Source organism: Xiphophorus maculatus, chromosome 16 (genome assembly GCF_002775205.1).
Source record: "Xiphophorus maculatus strain JP 163 A chromosome 16, X_maculatus-5.0-male, whole genome shotgun sequence".
In the NCBI taxonomy this organism is placed as follows: domain Eukaryota; kingdom Metazoa; phylum Chordata; class Actinopteri; order Cyprinodontiformes; family Poeciliidae; genus Xiphophorus; species Xiphophorus maculatus.
The window spans coordinates 12627779-12646236 of record NC_036458.1 but is presented as its reverse complement, the minus strand read 5'-3'; the positions used below and the strand labels follow the sequence as shown (position 1 = coordinate 12646236).

Sequence of the window (18458 nt, the reverse complement as noted above, 5' to 3'; positions counted from 1 at the left end):
TAGACAATCAAGTTTCTTCCTAAAATGCTTTTTCACACACTTTTAATGTTTGGTTGTGATAGGTTAAGAGACAGATTCTGTGGCACACAGGTTTATTTAACAATAAGGTATATAAGTACGAAATGAGCCATTTGAACCAGTTTATACAGTGATTTCATTCTCATTTTCTGCATATTTACAGTACTGTCTAGCTGCTTGATTTACATTAGAGAATAGTTCCTCATCAATTCAAGTTTAATGCGAGAGAAAAATGCTGCACAAAACTCTCCGAACACAAATCAGCAGTCAAACAATTACATATTTCCCACCACAGGCAAAACAGCTTCAGTACTTAATGACAATTTCTTTAGAATAAAGAACAGACAAAAGCAAGGTTTGAAAATCTGCAAGACAATCGCTGGGATCGGGCCAGGTAAAAAGAACATTCTGGCACCTGTGAACAACAAGTTTCAATGCAAGCTTCTCTTTCACCAGCATGTTGTGTTTGTGTGTGCAATAGGTATCCTAGATCTATACAAATACGTTAATCTCCTTTAGACTCTGCAAACAGGAAAGAAATTAAGGCTTTCCTAAAGGCAGTCCTTTTGAAAAAAATGGCATATTAGAATAAATTAGCCAGGAACAGGAAAAACTGAGAAACTGGCGAAAAACTTCACAGACAACTTTACAGACTTCGCAACACAAATACAATATTTATCTGCAAAGGTACAAAATAAGGATATTTTTTTTTGTTGTTTTCAGATTTTTTTTTAAAAAAAGTCAATTGAAAATCAAAAGAAAAATAAAATAAACCAGCAAAGACCAGGGCGAATTCTTACAATGCTGGTCTGAACCAAAAATATATTCTTTGTCTTTGTTTTCTTTTCAACAGCAATTATTAAATCACTCTGTTTTCAGAAAAAGGAGTTTGTGGTGTAAGGAAAGTTCACAGTCCGTAGGCCTCCAAAGACTTTTTCTAAAATCAGTAAATAGAAAAAAAAATCTCAGTGGAAAACTGGAGCAGGCCTTTCTTCTGCCTCAAAATGCTACAATCCTTCAACGAACCTCTCTAGCGTGTCTCCTGTTGTGTCGCCCACCATGTTCATGTCGTTGCTCAGCCCTCCTCGGTTTGGTGTGTTCAGCTGTGGGAGCATTGCGCTTTGCTCAGGCGTTCCCATGTGTCCCTGGTCCATAGAGCCTGACATGGGGCCGAGGCTTGGGTGAGGGGAGCTGGAGTGGAGAGCCCCGTGCTGCGGCGAAGGCTGGGGTTGTATCCGCGGGGAGGAACCGGAATGGGGGGCTTGTTGTGAAGGCGGCCGGGGCGACTGCACCGGAGCCGGGGAGCGGACCTGGTTTCCCAGGGTGTTAGCCATGGTCTGACCAGATAGATGAGCTGCGGTCTGGCCTTGGCCCTGCAGCAGATGAGGTTGAGGACTCATCGGGTTGGCCTGCCCAGGAGAACCCATCTGCTGCTTCATCATCTGATGCTGAAGCATGCGCTGCTTGAGGTGGTTCGGGATCCCTTCCATACCCATGCCGGGCTGGCCCATCTGCGACATGGGAGGAACCGACCCCATTGGACCGGAGCCCCCTTGCATAGCCATCTGCTGATGCGCGCGGAGCTGGGAGAAGCCTGGGGGCCCCTGCTGCTGGGTGGGGAACTGGCTGTGGCCCTGAGGCATGCCCCCCTGCTGCTGCATCTGCTGCATTCGGAGCAGCTGTCTGTGGTACTGAGGGTTTCCGTTTTGAGCCGTATTCATCATCTGGCCTTGAGGACCCATGGGGGGCATACCCTGAGGGCCCACCAGCTGAGGAGGCTGCTGCTGCGGAGCCATCCCGGTCCTCTGCATTTGGTTCATAGCTGCCATGGCCTGCATCCCAGGCTGGGAGCCCAGCAGGACCTGAGGGTTCTGCTGCTGGACCTGTTGCTGCTGCTGGACTTGTTGCTGCTGCTGTTGCTGCTGCTGCTGCGGCACCGCCTGGCTGGCCTGGTACTTGGCCGCTCTCTGTTTGATGAAAGCGGCCATGAGGTGGGGATTGGACTTAAGGATGGTCAGCACCTGCTGCTGTTGCTGTGGGGAGCTCGGAGACTTGAGGGTGTGCAGTAGTTCCTGCACGGCACTTGGCGTAATATTTCCAGGCATTACCCGGGGCATGTTTGGCTGCTGCTGCGATGTCATTCCCTGTTGGGGGGGCCCCTGAGGAGGCATGACCCCAGGCATTTGGGGACCCGACTGCTGTGGCATCACGGGCCTCTGCATGAGTGGGGACTGCTGAGACATGGGGGTTCCCTGAGCCTGGTGGGAGGCCATGGGGCCTTGCTGAGGAGGGACCAGTGGCTGATGGCCTTGGGCATTCTGCATTCCCACACCCCACTGACCCTGCGACACAGCCTGCATCACCTGGGGACCCCGGGGACCCGGCATCATCTGCATTTGGTTCTGAATGGGGTTCATCATGCGTGACTGGTTCATGGGCATCCCGTTCATGGCGTAACCCTGCTGCTGCTGCTGCTTTGCCTTTGCCGCCATCTCGATCTGTTGTGCCACTTTCATTGCTGCCAGCAGCTGCTGCTGCTGTTGCTGCGGCTGCTGAGGAGGAGGAGCCTGCTGCTGATGCGGCATGTTAGGCATAGGGGACAGCTGCTGATGGAGCGGCGATGACTGTGGGCCAGGTTTACCTTGCGGCACAGGCGTGGAGGGCTGACTGCTGCGGCCGTTGCTGGGGAACCCTTGGCCCATGTTGCCGGGGTTTGGTGGTGGTTGCTGTTGCTGAGGGTGGTTAGGCATGGGTTGTGGAGTCTGGGGCGTGTTAGGTTGCTGCACAGACGTGGGGGTTTCTGGAGCAGCTGAGGTAGGTGGAGATGGCATCGGCATACCTCTTCCAGCCATGGTGGCCATTCTGCGGCGCATCATCTGGGCCTGCTGCAGCCTGTGCTGCAACTGCTGCTGACGAAGCTTCTGCTTGATGTTGAGGCAGAACGGAACCGGACACTTGTTCTCCTGACAGTGCTTGGCGTGGTAACAGCATAAAGCAATCAGCTGCTTGCACACCGGGCATCCACCATTGGTCTTGCGCTTGCAGCCCTTAGTGTGCTGAACCACCCGCTTCATCTTCTGGCAGGACGCGAGGGAGCAGTTGGCGTTCCTGCACTGACAGGCGTGGACCAGAGACTGGATGCAGCGCTGGATGCTGAGGCGCCGACTCTCCTGAGGACTCTTTGAGGCCTCGCCGCTCTGACTGTTGCTGTCATCATCGATACCCAGGCCCCACTTCACCATCTGGTGCTCGTGGCCCTTAGTGTTGTAGCAGTTAATGCACAGGTCATAGTCCTGATGACAGATGAGGAAATGCATGTTAAACTGGAGATCTGAGCATTTATCCAGTCTCTAAGCTCTGAAAAGTAATACCATTTGAACTTTTTCCTCACATTTACCCACAGATTTCATGAATTGGGGTCTTACCTCACAAACAGTGCAGTGCCAGCGAGTCTCCACATGATGCTTGCATTCGTTGCATGTGTAGACAAAGCGGTCCTGGCCCTGGTTGTGCAGCTCCACCAGCATGCACATGGAGCTCCACTTGCATCTTCTGAGCGAGCTGAACTCCCAGTGCTTGTCCCTGGCCAAAGTCAGGAAGGCGTCACGTCCGTCCATGAGGTCACAGGTCAGCAGAGGGTCGGGGTCCATGATAGGTGGGAGGGTGTTGATGACAGGCCCCGAATGGAGGTGAATTACAAAAAACACCTAGAAAGAAAAAAGATATTGTAGCATTTAACAGCTGCTTGGCTGAATAATCTCTTGTAGGGTTAAAGTTCAGCTAAACTGCAGGTTTCCCACCTCCTTGTGTTTCTCCATGGTGGCGTAGAGTTTTTGAGACAGATCATTGGCTACATTTGGCATGCCAGGCTTCTTCTTATTGGATCGGCTGACGCTGCTCTTGTTCTTGTTGGTTTTCTTATTATTCTTCTTTTTGGCATTCTTGCTGTCAGCCTGGACTCCCTTGTAGGGCAAACATAAACATTTTGGAAAACAGATTCAAACCATGGTTGTGTAAATTAGGCTGAGTGGGTCTACTTTCCCTGGAAGGTTTTATTAAGCCAACACGTTAGGTTGATCAAATCTTTAGTGCTCAGCTGATGGCATAAAACAAAGAGCTAAGTCAATCCAGCTATCTAACATACCTCTGTTGTCTCCGAGGAGGCAGTGTTCTCCTCCTTTTTTCTCTCCTCCTCCTCCTGCTCCAGCTCCTTGATGCTCTCCTCCAGCACATTAGGCCAAAAGTCGCCCTCAAAGTATGGCAGCTCGTTGGCACTGGTCAACCTGTCTTCTGTTGCCTGCTTGAAAATGTCCTGAACAGAAACACAGCAACTTCTTATCTCAGGCAACGGAGAAGCAAAACCACCACATCAGAAAAATCATCAAGTTCTTGATTGAAAACTTTCCATTATTGTCATATTTGTGCTTGAATTGCAATTTTTAAACTGAAATGAACTCTAAATAAGGCATATACATTACAGGCACAAATATCATAGGTAAACAAAATGGGTTGTAAAAGCACAAAATATTAAAAATGTAAAAAAACAACAAAAAAAGACAAACTTCCTGTTGAAAATAACCACATTCATTATAAAGACTGGGAATGTGCCTGTTTGCCACAATCAAAGTAGACAAGAATTTAATTTTTTTTATTTTAATACACATTTTTCCACCATACCAATCTTTGTGTTACACCAAAAACAAGCTGAGTTTTTGTCCCCAATTTGTAAATTTTGCTCATTGTCTGTTTTTCCGCTAGAAATAGCTCCACTTAGGTGTGACATTATTCCCAGAGATTTAACATAAAATGTTTAAAAATTCCGATAAAATGCTCATGAAAGCTATATTCTTGTTGAATGGGGCAATTTTACAATGATTACTATTATACTGATTATTGATAAAGACTCAGGTCATTTTTTAATGTTCATGTTTAGGCACAGTCACCAACTTTCCTCTTATTTCTAAAGACAAACTCCTCAAACTTGTTTCACAACAGAAATTTTCACACATCTTTCTAAAATGCATTATTTTATATTAAATGTCTCAAAGTGAATTATCTCAAGGTAAACTTTTTTTTTTTGTTTTCTAACCTTGTAATCATGAATGATCCTCTCTGCAAACGCCTTGTCAAGCATCTTCCTGTACCACTCCTGCAGCCTTTTGGGTTTAGGGATCTTCTGGTCCGGAGGGTGGCAGTGGAAAATATAATCATCTCCTTCACTTGGTGGGCAGGCCCAAATGTGACCCATTACATACCTGCTCAGAAAATACACAATGAGCACTACATTCCTATACCGCATAGGTGGTAAGTGAAAAACAAAGAGTGCTTGGACTTACCCAAGTTTCCTCACATACTCCAGGTAGCCTATCAAGATCTCGTGGTACACTGCAGTCCTTAGCACACGTGGCTTGAAGAAGTGAACACTGTCGAGGTATGATATGTAAACCCGTCTGAAAGGAAAAACAGGGCAAAGCATTAAAAACCTAAATAAACTGACAAATTAGTAAGACATCCGTTAAGGTTTTTATTGAACTGTAGCATTACCTTGTGTTTGGAAAAGGGCAATCTGAGCCATACTCCTGTACATGCATGCCGAAGAAACAAACGTCCACGCCATCGATTTCCTCGAATGCAAAAAGTGCTTTGGTTCTGTAAGGGAAGTTCGCCATCATCTCACCTGAGTCTACAAACCTGTGGGCGCAACAACAAATCCTTAGTCACAACAATACAAAAAAAAAAAAAGAAAGAAAAACAAAATGCATACAAGATCAAAGTGCAATATAACTTATCCATCTTGGGTGTAAGCTGCCTCACCTAGACTTCATGCCAGGCTTAATATCCACAGTTTTATCAGAGCTGGCAACAACTCGCACAAACACTTCACCAGCTTCTGGGTGGTTCTGCCTTTTTAAGTACTTGTTTACTCTGTCTTCAATGTACGTCCCCAACCTTGTAGTCTGCAACCCTAGTAAAACAAAACAATTTTAAAATTAATTCAGATCACAGACATTTAGTTTAGAGGAAAATATTAACCTTTTTCTTTTTCCATCAAATGTTAAACTCACTTTTTGCTGAGAACTTGTTCTCCTTCCTTGTTTTTCCTGATTTTCTCAGGCAATTGTCACAAACGAAGCTGGAGACAAATTAAAGATTTGGTCAACCTGCAAGGCTTTTAGAAAATACAGCACCTTGCAAAAGTAAATTGATTTTTGTCAGATGATGAGTAGGGCATAATAGTTGGTTGATGTCCTTTTTTTGTAACCAATAAAATGCTGTAAATTGTGGTGACCATTTATATGTGGTCAACCTCCTGCAGCTAAACGTTTTTGCAGATTCTTCTCTGTAAATTACCCAAAACTAAGTCAGATTAGACAGAGAGTGTCTGTGAATGGCCATTTTCAAATCCTTCCACAGACTGTCCAATAGATTTTGGTCTGGACTTTGACTAGGCCAGTATCAAACATTAATCCATTTTGATCTAAACTATACCAGTGCAGCTCAGGCTATATGTTTAGGGCCACTGCCCTGCTGATGAACTTCCTAACCAATTTTCTTCCTATATTTAACAAAAATGACCAGTTGCCATCTCCATGGCATCACCACAGCGTGATACTGACAACACCATGTTTTGCTGGGGAGGTTATTAGAGGAACTAGAGATGTCAGAGTAAAAGGGTGAATAAATGTCTAAAGAACTCTGCTCTGTTTGTCTATCACATAAAATTGTCAATAAGGTCGTAGTTGGAGTATCAATACTTTTATGTTCCTATAAGAGCATATTTTGTTTGTTTTAGTCACAATGTTGAAGAACAAGACTCACCCAGAGGGCCAAATGACATCGTAGTGCAGCACACAGATCTGATGCATTTTTCTTCCACAGTCTTTACATTCAACAAACCTAAAAACAGACAAACATGTTTCATTTTCACCAAAAGCTATAGTGAGACATTTCACTCAAATACCGTTGAACTTCTTGTACTGGCCACAGTGCACTCACGGTTCAGGGTCCAACGTATCATTTTTCTTCTTTTCAAACTGATCTTTAGATATTTTCCTGCACGGAAGAGAACAAAGAAATATGTTGACGTTGGCTCATATGAGACAAAAAGATGATCCCCAGCAGATTTTCAGGTTTGGGCCACTCACGTCTGCGGTTGTGCCGGGTCGTCCCCCAGGTTCACACTGTTGCCCTGGATCTCATTGAAGCACTTCTCACAATAGTGATACCTGTCGGCAATAAGGCCATATTTGGGTGAACTGCAGCCAGCACACACAGTAGCAGCACAGGTGGGAGAGTGCAGAGCGAATGGAGCACATGGCAACAAGGGCGGACCGAGCATGGGCGGATAGACGGACAGATAGATGGACGGACAGACGGACGGATAGACGGACACACACACAGGCAGAGGTACAAGTTAGTCACAACTGAACTGGTCATGATTCAGCGACTCATGCAAACTGGAAAAATGATGAGGAAGGCAAAATACTAAAAACTGTGCGTTAAGAAAAAGTTATCAAAAAACGAGAAATTATTTCAAACAGCATGCTGGTGAATGGACAGTTTCACTGTAATGGTTTATGACATGACAACATGCACCAGGGGTGGTGAGAATGAATGTCACGATGGTCAGAAGAGGCATTGATGCAATAACAAATACACAAGCTTTTATTTCAAGCTAACACAGACACTTTTTATCTTTTCATCTATAAATGCAACCTAGGTGCATAACTGGCTAAAGGGAACATTACACTTTGACAAAATTACGTTGAAAGCCAATAGGTTAAACAATGGTTCATGTAAATCTGTGGAAAATACTTGATATTAAGATGTGAAACATCAAAGCATTTGCAAGAGTAGGAAACTGTATTGTGCTCCACTAAGGTGCAGTAGCACATTCAAAACAGAAGGGGGGGCTTTGGTGCCAGATTCTTGTGAAAGTAAACCTTTGAACTGAGCACAGACTGATAAAGAAAGATACCAGCCCGTTGTGTCTGCAACCCTCCATAATTACCATCTCATTACCTGAGCGTTAAGGTTTTTTGGGGGGTGTAAAGTGTAAAGAGGCTTTCTAAACCTTTACAAATATTCAAGTACAGCCCCCCCAACCAGTGTAATAACACCCTCCTACCTGTTCTGGTAGCTGTAGTAGGTGCTGTCTCTGGAGATGGTACACAACTGTTTGCCGTAGCAACAAAGCGTCTGAGGTGAAAACTCGTACTGTTGATAAAAATAAGAAAATGTTATCGTCCAGACTCCTCTGAAAGATTTCATCTGCGGCCATGGATATATGGAATGTTTTGGAAAAGTAATCACACTAGAGTTGGGTCAAATGGATGAAATAAATCACAATATTTCATCAGCATTGAGCAATTTTGAATATTTATTGTGATGAAGTTTCAAATGAACAATTCGGTATCTAATTTAGTATGTTTTTCATTAAAAGCAAAGAAATGTTTTAAATAAAACCTTATTATTTAGTAAATAAACTAAACTGCATAATTTCTTTAAGCATTGGGGGTGTTATGAATTGCAGGCCCACTTCCTCAACTAGAAAAATATTGACCAACAAAACCTGCTTGCAGTTCTGTTTAAAAGTGCAAATATGTCTTAGTGCAAGCTTAAAGTGATGAAAATCAAGTTGACAGCTTGAAATACGGCGTCCATCTTGTATGAGTGCTTTCAAATAATGATATCTCCATGCACTGCCAGAAAGGCCGCATGTATTTATTGAATTTTAAAGCATAAATTTGTATATTTTCATTTCAGTTGCTCTATAAAATGTTGAAATTGCTCAGCACTAACTTCCATGCTCTTAAACTTATTCCAACTACAACCACAGACTTTTTTATTGGCTCAGATTCTGAATCAGATTTTATTGTGGATTTTGACTAAGCCATTCTTAAAGCTAAATATGGTTTAATCTAAACCACTGCGACCTAATTTTTCCTTCCACCTTGCATTGTTTTTGTGTTGATTTATCACAAAAAATCTGTAAGAAAACAGATTAAATGTCCTATTCATAATTTCAATGAGTTACAGGGGATATTAATCATTTTTCAAAGCACCACAAGTGTGAAGTGAAGATGCTTTTAATAAAAAATGAAGCACATAGGCATATCTGCGGCGCTGTGTTACCGTCTCACCTTCCTGCCACAGCAGTAGCCCAGAACCTGCATGACGGGATCAATCTCTGCTTCGAACACCTCGGCCAGCTTGGTGCAGTACTTGTAGACGCGTGACGTTTTGCGGTTATACAGCCAGGCGTTGTTGAACATGAGCCAGATGTCATCCACATACTGCCACGGCTCCTGGTACTGACCCGTGTCCAGCTTGCGTTTGATGGTGGATAAGTCGATGGGGTTCTTCACTATGTCAAAGTAGTCCTGCAGGAAGACGGGTGGGACAAAGATTCCAGTTGTAGCAGTGTCTGTGTTATGGAATAAATAAGTCCGTTCAGAAAATTGTTGACACTTACAGGAATGCCGAGCACCATGGGGTCTACAGGTTGCCTGAAGGGTAGGGACTCGGGGTCTTGTCTGTAGAGGGCCTCAAGAGTGGGCATCAGTGCTTGTCTCAGTTCCTCTGGCTTGAAAACTGGATGGAAGACAACTCTTCAGTGGAACTAAATAACAGCTTTCTTAAGTCAGCCTAAAAATTTATGTACACCAGTGTTTTCCAGTGGAAACAAGCAACAATCAGGATTTATTGATGGCTTAATTAGGCTGTTAGGCCAATTTAGGTTGGGTCAAACCTTTAATAGTTGCAGTAATACTGCTTAAATGTTCACAAATTCCAAACTGTGTTTAATGATATCAGTTTAATGTACTACTGTTTAGTCCAGGTTTAATCAGTTGGAGTATTTTAGATAGTAATGAAACCTAAATTGCTTAAAAGCTAATAAACTGTAAAGCTTTGTCCTCAAATTCTTCACTCTCCTTTTAATGCCGACCCTAACTTGTTAGCAGTAAAATGTCATTACCGTCGCTCCCATTAATTATGAGGGTTTAAGATGGATGTGCATTGGAGAATAACAAAAATTGGAAAAAGTGCTCAGCTTTATGTTGCCTATTTGCTAACAGAAACATTGCCTTGGTGCGTTGCCTATGTATAAGGAGATTGATATTTCTAAAGACTAGATTTTTTGAGTCAATATAATAGATTACGTTCAACCGCTGCAGACCTAATATGATTCACCACCTCTATCTGTACTCAAACTTATTTAACACATTTTAATAATAGTCTAACCAGCAGGGGATTGTATCAGAACTGGGATTTCCTGAAAAATCTGAAATCTAGCTTTTTATCACTCAGCGAACTGGTCATTCCTGCACCGATGAAAACAATCCTCAGAATGGTTGCAGAGCCTCAAGGAAGGGCCCTGACAGTCAGTCATCTTCAGTATCAGTGAGAAGTTTGAAAACGGAGGACAGAAAATGTCTGCAGTTTGTCTCATATGCAACAAAGCCAGAAATTCAGCAGACAAAGGAATAGTTGAAAATTTGACACAAAAGTTGCTGTTTTATACTTTCATGCTTCCACCTCTGCTTATGAACAAGTTGGAAATCCCAGAGTTAAGGTCAGGATCTACACTCTGGGGAATAAGCACAAAGGCTGTGACTTTAATAATGTTACCTGTGCTAATCGCTAATATAAGTTGCTAAAGCTAGTTTAAAATATCAACGTATAGATTCACACACCAAGCAAAGCTGTTCTATCTATATTGCGTTAAATGCAACTTTGTCATCATTTTGACCTTTTTATTATTATTATTAAAATCCTGATATACACTAACTGCTCTCATACATTGCAGCGGCATGACATAGCTTTAGTTCCCAGTATAACTAATTAATGATGGGCTATGGCAGGTCTTCTATCTCCTTCTATTATAGCTTAGGAGAGATCTGACTTGAACAGAATCAGAAAAGGTTGGTCAAAGCTGTACGAAAATCAGGTTATCAGAAACTGGTCCTAAAATGTTAATATTGTCAACAAATAAAACATCAAAGTGGATGAGTGGTCTTACTTTTTTTGCGGTTCTGAGCAGTGGAAGTGGCTGATGTGCTGGTGGACGCACCGTCCTCCTCTTCTTTGGGTTCCACCTTCACCTCTGGCTTCTTCTCGTCCGTCTCCATGGGTTCCTGCTTTGGTTCTGCTGCATCCATTTCCTCCTTCTTCACCAGGGAGGGTTTGGTTTCATCGTCCTGCTGGGTAACAAGAAATAAAACCCACATTTACCTTCATAGCTTTGCTCCAATTTCTTTTAAATGCAAAATAAATGTACATACTTCCATCTTTACATCATTTTGCTTTTTTCCAGACTTGCTGTCCTCCTCCTCTTCTTCTTCCTCTTTGACTTCGGATTTGACCTCAGAGCTGGTCATGTCAGGCAGAGCCTGCAGGGAGCTCAGTTCAGCCACAGAGCCAGGAGTGGGTACTCTGTTATCAATACCGGCAGCAGCCTGGGACAACTTCAAGAGACAAAATGATCACTACATTAATCATTTTATCAAATAAGAATGAATGATGAGAAGATTTAAAAAGACCAGCCAGGAAGTTGAATTTAAACCAGTGGTGGTATAAGCAGGGTTCGTACACTTTTCCCACAGTAAAATTTAAGAACTTTTCAAACATTTTCAAGGTAAGTTTTGAAAATTGTCCTGCTTTGGAGATAAAAACAATACAAGTGAACTAAAAAAAAACAGTTTCACTATTGTATCACATCATTTATTACTATTATTAAAGTTTTGTAATAGTATTCCACAGGGAAAAGGTATATGAAAAAATAACAAAATGTTACGTTTTAAAATGTTTCTCACACACAGCCTATACACCTGACTGATCCAAGAACAAAACACCAACACCTGAGAATTTCAATAACTAACATAAAATTTAAGTCAATGTTCATTTCAATTACACTGACCAATACGTCCTTGAGCCATTAGGAATAATAAATATTTGTCACATTGACAGAAACCCAACCAATGTTAGGCTAAATGGCCTAATGTAACGCTTAAAAATAACGTACAAAGAAAGTTACAAAAATTTTTTTTCTAAAAACAGAAATAATTTTAGTAATTCTAAGTGACCTATGCCAAGAAAATTTTGGTCTGATGTAACGTCAGTGAGAAAAAACATGTTTGTATTGTTTCATTAGGTGTATAAAAAATACCTAAGTAACGATTTCCAAGTTTAGGCTGTTAATCCAGTGTTAAATTGCACTTTATTACAAAACTATGCTGTTCGAAATTTCAAGGACATTATACAGAAATCAAGCACTTCCCAAACCTTGAAAACACAAAATTGAAATTTAAGCATTTTCAAGGATTTTAAGCACCCGTACAAACCCTGTATAGGCCAGTTTTTAGCATTCAGGCAGAACAAGGATCTCACCGGTGTACTAGGGTGCTGAGGCTGCACAGAGGTGGGCTGCTGCATCTGGCTGGGGGGCTCAGAAGGAGGCTGCAGGGGTGTCAGAGGCTGGGAGGGGTCAGGGGGAGTGCTCATAGCTGCAGGGGGGCGAGGAAGGCTACTTGGAATGTGGGTTGGGGTAGAGGGGTGTCCTACTGCAGAGCCAGGAGTGGAGGGCTGCTGCGGCACCTGGGCCTGTGTGGGAGCATGCTGCTGCTGCTGCTGCTGCTGCTGCTGCTGCTGCTGCTGCTGCTGCTGCTGCTGCTGGCTGATGCTGGGTGGAGGGGGGGTGCCCCGGGTGGGTTGGGTGGTGGGTCCAGAGGGCAACTGGGAGCCCAGTGCATTCAGAGGGAGGTTAGAGGTTTGTTGTTGCTGGAAAAAAAGGGGAACCTCACTATTAGCATTGCCTAATATTTATTGGGACGACTAGTTTCATCCAACTTCACAGATCATCTCACCTGTGCAACGGCAGCCTGTGGCATAGTCTGACCCATGCCTATATTCACATTCATGGCTCCACCTGCAGCACCAGGATACTGACCCTGCTGCAGGTACTGGCCTTGGGTGGCTGGTTGAGTCATGCTATTAGCATGATTACCCATCATGCCTTGGTTCGGGGGCATCCTGGATGGAGACATGCCCATCTGGAAAGTGGTAGAGATGACACAAACACATCAGAAAATCAACAAATGAATTTTTATAGAAAATTATTTTTACTCTGAATGTAGACTACACTGCTAGAATCATAACCAAAGAACAAGATATTAATTAAAAACATAATTTTAAAAAAACTGTATTAAAATGCAGAGGAGGAAATCAGTTTGAGGTTTTAATGAAAGAGCTATCAAGAAGGAAAAAATTTAATGTTGAAGATTATTCTTTTTGAATGGATCTATATAGCTTAAATGTGAATTATCCCTATTGTGAATTATTTATCATTTCCGAAAATAAATTGAGGCTTCACTTTCCTTTATTTCTTTAGAACCAGGACAAACGTTTTCCTTGACTTCTCAAAAAATTTAGCGAAATGTTAATGGGATGTGTCACATTTGTAGTAAGTAATATCACTCCTTTAATATAAATGTAATGTCTTCCTGTAGTCACATTATACACTCTGAATATAAAAAAGTCAAAATCTTCCAGATGACTTAATCAATAGAGGAAAGACCCCAAAAAATCCCATTTAAAGGAATTTCTCTTTTTTCAAGTTATCTCTTTTATTTGATCTATTACCTGTAGTAATTTTAGTTTAAAATTACTACCCATTTCTTTTAAACTAAAATTAATTTTCTTTCTACTTGATTTTTCAGTTTTTTATTGCTTTTAAGTATTTTATTGTCACTAATCCATAACATCTAATTTCCCTGGCATATGAATATGAGGGGAGTCTTCAAAATAGGAATAGTTAAGAGAACATTCAATTCAAATAGAGCAGATGGCTACAAAATAGTAGATGCCAACAGGAACATTCCCTCCTCTACAACTGGAGCTGCAGTGAGAAAATTTAAACCACCAGAAGTTTGATCAGCCTCAATTAAAGGCACCTTACAACAACATTAGCAGGACACTTTTGATATTAAAATTAAAGATTGATCTGTTAGGTGAAATCTACAAATTATACATCGTCATAGTTTTAACATCTTGTTTCATGAACTTGTTTTCAAATGTAAAAAAACAAAACACCTAATACATTAAAATAGTTGAAAAGGGGTTTTTTGCAATGTGTTCTTAAAAGAAACCAACATAATCATAATAATAATAATAATAATAATAATAATAATAATAATAATAATCATAAAAACTGGGAAACCAATCTCACCACAGAATTCATGTTCATCTGCTGCGGATGGCTCATTGGGGAAGGAGCCCTCGCTCCCATGGGTGCCTGAGGCATCTGTGCATTCTGCATCGCCATTGGGTTAAACTGATTGATTCCTGTGGGAACATATTTATGTACAATTACATACCTCTTCAGGGGAGTTGATGTAATTTAATATTCAATGCCCGAATGGGCTGGCAGGGGCACTAAACCAACTGACTGAAAGAGTGGTTCAATAATCTCAGGCTTTACTAAACGGCTTTATTTACATAGTGTTTACAGTTGTGGTTCTGATATTAATTAGAAACACATGTAACAACTTGATAGATATACCTTGATCCACCTGCATACGGTTCATCATCTGATTTGGCATGTTGGGCATTGTTGCAGGTCCATCTGCACGGAGGTAAGACAGAAATATGCTTTATTAAAAGTTGCTCTTAGTATCTGAAAACAAAGTGAGCAGCTTTAACCAATAAACCAAGGTGTTACGGGGTGTTTCTACTAACTTGGAGGTCGAACGGCCTGTGCAGGGCCCATGCTGTTGGGCTGAGCCATACCAGGCTGCTGGGGTCCGGGAGCGCCCACCATGATGGGCTGTTTCTGCAGACGCGAGCGTCTCTTCTCCTCCAGCTCTTTCTGGATCTTGTAAATTTTTTCTGCCAGGAAGTGGTAGTACTCATCCTAATTAGATGGACAAGAAAACCATGAGATCAGAAAAGGTTAAAGAACAATTATTGAGTTGAAATGATAAATAAAACAACTAAGAGTATCATAATACCCTGCTGTTTGCTGACTCATACATGTCTCCCTCAACTTTGCGTGCGTAAGCCACCAAGTTCTCCATTCGCCTGTCCTTCAGAGCTGCAGGGTCTGGGGTCGGGAATATGGCTTGTACTCTGCAGGATGAGAAGCTGAGTTTATCTGCTGAACAACAATATATTCTACAGACACACCTGCTTATGTAGTAAACTTACAGTTTGTGCACCAGATGGGAGCGCAGGCCCTGAGTCACGTGTTCATGCCAGGCCTTTCTTACCCCTGAAGCAGAGAGCGGGGTGGCAGCGGGGAGGTTTCCCATACCTTCTACCTCTGATCCATCTGGCAGTAGCTGCCTGCTGGACAGAAAAGGTTTCTCTTTAGGCTCATTTCATAAAAGAAGCAGAATATGGACAGAGCCCATATTCTGTAAGAGTTGAGTCAAGTAGAAATAATAAGGCTCACTTGTTGAGCGAAGAGGGGAGCGAGGAGTCGGAGAGCAAGCCCGTCTGGTCGGAGGAATGGCTACCCAGGCCTCCTGCCATCTGGTTCATCTGATTAGTGCCTGATATTAACAAACATTAACAAAAGTTTACATACAAGCACAGTGACTGAACAGTTTAGGTAAACACCAAAAAAAAATGCAGCTAAAGACTTTTTGGTTTCATACCGAGTGAGTTCATATTTCGTAGCTGCTGGTGTGCCTGGGGGTTCTGCTGAGCCGGACCCTGACCCTGGACCTGAGCAGGGGAATGGTTCCCATATGGGAGGCCCAGAGCTGCGTAAGCCCTCTGCATAGAGCTGGGGTCAATGTGTGTGGGAGCGCTGTTGATGGCTGTGGCGCTCGGCTGGCCGGGTCCGACTGTACTGATGGCATTCTGCAGGCTGGCTCCGGGAGAGCTCAACATGGCTGGAGAGAGAGATTAACACACCCACTGTTTGGTAAAGCTGAATAAAAATAATTATTATGAGGTTATTAGTACATAAGCAAACTTTGCAGCTTGTAATTTAAATGATCTATATCAAAAATGCTTGTAAAGTATTAGTATCACAAAAGTAATGAGTCAAAAAATGAACAAAACCTAAAAATGGTTAAAAAAAAAAAAAGAAAAAGAGAATGTGAGTTAGAAAACTTTGCATCTTGTGCTTTTGTTTGCTCTTATTTATTAAAACTCCAAAAAATAATGTTGCTAAATGGTTGTCATTCTGAATCAGAGGGGAAAACAATAACCAAAAAGTAAACATATTCCAGATAAAATATAAAAGCATATAAGAGCCATCTCAAGCTTTTGTATGTTTTTAATTATTGAAACATACATAATAATGGATGTAAATGAATTATTCAGTGAGAAAAAAATTGTAAAAAAATATTGAGTAAAAAATTTGAAATTGAATTATAACAATTTAGCTTTTTGGCTTGGTTTGTAGCTAAAAACAAAAATAATGCTAGCAAACTATTAATTTCCACATATAAAATCTGCATTTTTGTTAAATGAACACATAATAAAGAACATAAAAATTAATAAGTTAAAAGACCTATAAGTAACAAAACATTTGGCATCAATGCATTTTTGTCTGCTCTTAATTATTCAAAAATAGCAAGCAAGCAAATGGGTTAAAATCCCAATATTACTTAATTAGTGGAAAAAATATAATATAATAAAATGACTAAGTTAAACTAAGTTGATCAAATGAAGAAAATAGAAGAAAATTGCATCTTTTTCTTATATCTTCTCTTGCATCACAAATGTTGCCAAGAATGTTTTATTTCAATATTAATCATAGTAAAAAATGTAAAAATGAAAAAACGTTAGAAAGATCTAACGCTCCACAAGGAAACTTTTTCTCCTTTTGACTACTTTAGTCATGACAATAATTTTAGTAAATGAGTAATAACATTTAATAATGTATTTAAAAATAAAAATAAAAAAAACAACAGAAAATGGCAGCTGAAGAAGGACTCATGTATAACCTGTGCAGCTCCCTGCTGTGTTGATTGCTGACAGTGAGCATGCTGCCTCTGTGGGGGATTTAAACCTGTCATAGCGGCTTTTAACCAATTAGAAAGCATGCTGTCCTGAGACCCTGCCCCCCGCTAATAGCAGAGCCACCAAGCCCCTCCCTGGGTGTCACATTACAGGCCCTCCCTTTCTAGAGGAATCCTCTCACAGTCAAAGCTCAGAGCTAGCGAGCCAGCACAGCCGTGTAGCAGGAAAACTCCGCCTGCAGGTGGCACCACTTCATGATACACTTACTTCCTTGAGGCTCGCTGCTGTTTGTTGAGCACTTCTTAAAATGTTTTTAAAAAAAGCTACTGAGCAAACGTTCCTGGAGTTACTTACGCTGCTGATTTCTCTTGTCACTTGCATTCTTTAAAGGCAAGCAGACGGGGCAGTCGTGTCGTGTACAGTTCTTCCAGTGAGAGATGATCTGCCTGGATGATGCACAGTGAGCCACTGAAGAAAAAATGAAAGCACACAGTAACTCTCAGTGAGAAGAATTAACAAGTAAACCAACACGCTCAAATCACCCTGCAAATATATGAAATTAGCAACGCAAAATCAATTAGTCAACATGTTGTAAAACCATGAATGTACCTTTTAATTTATTTAAACAACTGAAACAGCATAAACATTAAAGTTCAAAGTTCACAGACCCTTGGTGTCTGATGGGGACCAGTGTAAACATATTAAATGTAAAACAACCTTCCTTCCAGCAGTTTGAAACGATTAAATTAATGTTTGCTGATGTTGTCAGTCACTAGGGTTCAGCCAGTCAGCTGAAGTAACCGGCTCCACTAAAGCAATAAAACATGGACACGCAGACGTTTAGCTATATACTCTGGGAAGTGGGGTAACTGCCTGGAAATCGCACTAAACAGGCATCAAATAACCCCTCCTCCAGTGTCTGTGCTCAAAGCACTTTACACACAAAATCACTGCTTTTTGCATCTTGTCATGTAAACAAGATACTAACAGAAGCCGTTTTATTAGGCAAGTGTACCGGTGTAATCACTTGTTAGAGCAAAAAGTTAATTTACGGTAGCACCTCTGTTCATTTAGGCATCTGGACGTGGAGAAGAAGATGAAGATAACTAGCTTAAGTTCAAAGAGAGCATCGGAATAGAGAAGGGTGTTAGTGACAGAGAAGCTGGTCTAGAGCTGTGATTTTAAGGCAGAAGCATCACTCTGACTTATAAATTTTACAAATCATTCAGTGAAAAGCAAGTAAGTGAGTGAGAGGTGAAAGGGCAGATCACTTTTTTAAGATATGTAGAAAACCATCTATGGAAATACATCAGGTTGAATAGCTATCCCAGATCCTGTCAGTTAACAATAAAAAAGTGTGGCTACAGTTCAATTGGACAATAGTCCTGGAAAAAATATTTCATTTTTCACACTTTGGGCCCTTTTCCATCATTTAAAAGTGACCGCCTACCCGAGTATTACTGCTG

At 41.7% G+C, this 18458-nt stretch overlaps 1 protein-coding gene across 5 annotated transcripts in view; it reads right to left on the bottom strand.

The window, feature by feature from the left end:
• Window positions 1–75: 75 nt before the first annotated feature.
• The window catches only part of LOC102230576 (CREB-binding protein), a 39066-nt gene continuing 20683 nt past the window's right edge, over window positions 76–18458 (bottom strand). The window contains exons 5-31 of one of the 5 annotated variants that reach the window (XM_023348773.1): window positions 17347–17460; window positions 15675–15914; window positions 15470–15569; window positions 15223–15363; window positions 15027–15144; window positions 14755–14929; window positions 14579–14641; window positions 14246–14361; window positions 12885–13070; window positions 12409–12798; window positions 11304–11486; window positions 11042–11222; window positions 9494–9612; window positions 9162–9401; window positions 8147–8235; window positions 7164–7274; window positions 7015–7071; window positions 6838–6915; window positions 6084–6151; window positions 5833–5983; window positions 5563–5709; window positions 5355–5468; window positions 5108–5273; window positions 4163–4330; window positions 3819–3980; window positions 3444–3725; window positions 76–3311 (exon numbers count right to left, since the gene is read on the bottom strand). In XM_023348773.1, the coding sequence (XP_023204541.1) occupies window positions 1026–3311; window positions 3444–3725; window positions 3819–3980; window positions 4163–4330; window positions 5108–5273; window positions 5355–5468; window positions 5563–5709; window positions 5833–5983; window positions 6084–6151; window positions 6838–6915; window positions 7015–7071; window positions 7164–7274; window positions 8147–8235; window positions 9162–9401; window positions 9494–9612; window positions 11042–11222; window positions 11304–11486; window positions 12409–12798; window positions 12885–13070; window positions 14246–14361; window positions 14579–14641; window positions 14755–14929; window positions 15027–15144; window positions 15223–15363; window positions 15470–15569; window positions 15675–15914; window positions 17347–17460 (6245 nt within the window). In that variant the 3' untranslated portion in view covers window positions 76–1025. The remainder of the gene's footprint in view (window positions 3312–3443; window positions 3726–3818; window positions 3981–4162; window positions 4331–5107; window positions 5274–5354; window positions 5469–5562; window positions 5710–5832; window positions 5984–6083; window positions 6152–6837; window positions 6916–7014; window positions 7072–7163; window positions 7275–8146; window positions 8236–9161; window positions 9402–9493; window positions 9613–11041; window positions 11223–11303; window positions 11487–12408; window positions 12799–12884; window positions 13071–14245; window positions 14362–14578; window positions 14642–14754; window positions 14930–15026; window positions 15145–15222; window positions 15364–15469; window positions 15570–15674; window positions 15915–17346; window positions 17461–18458) is intronic. The other 4 variants (XM_014472603.2, XM_023348775.1, XM_023348777.1 and 1 more) reach the window with 4 other exon arrangements.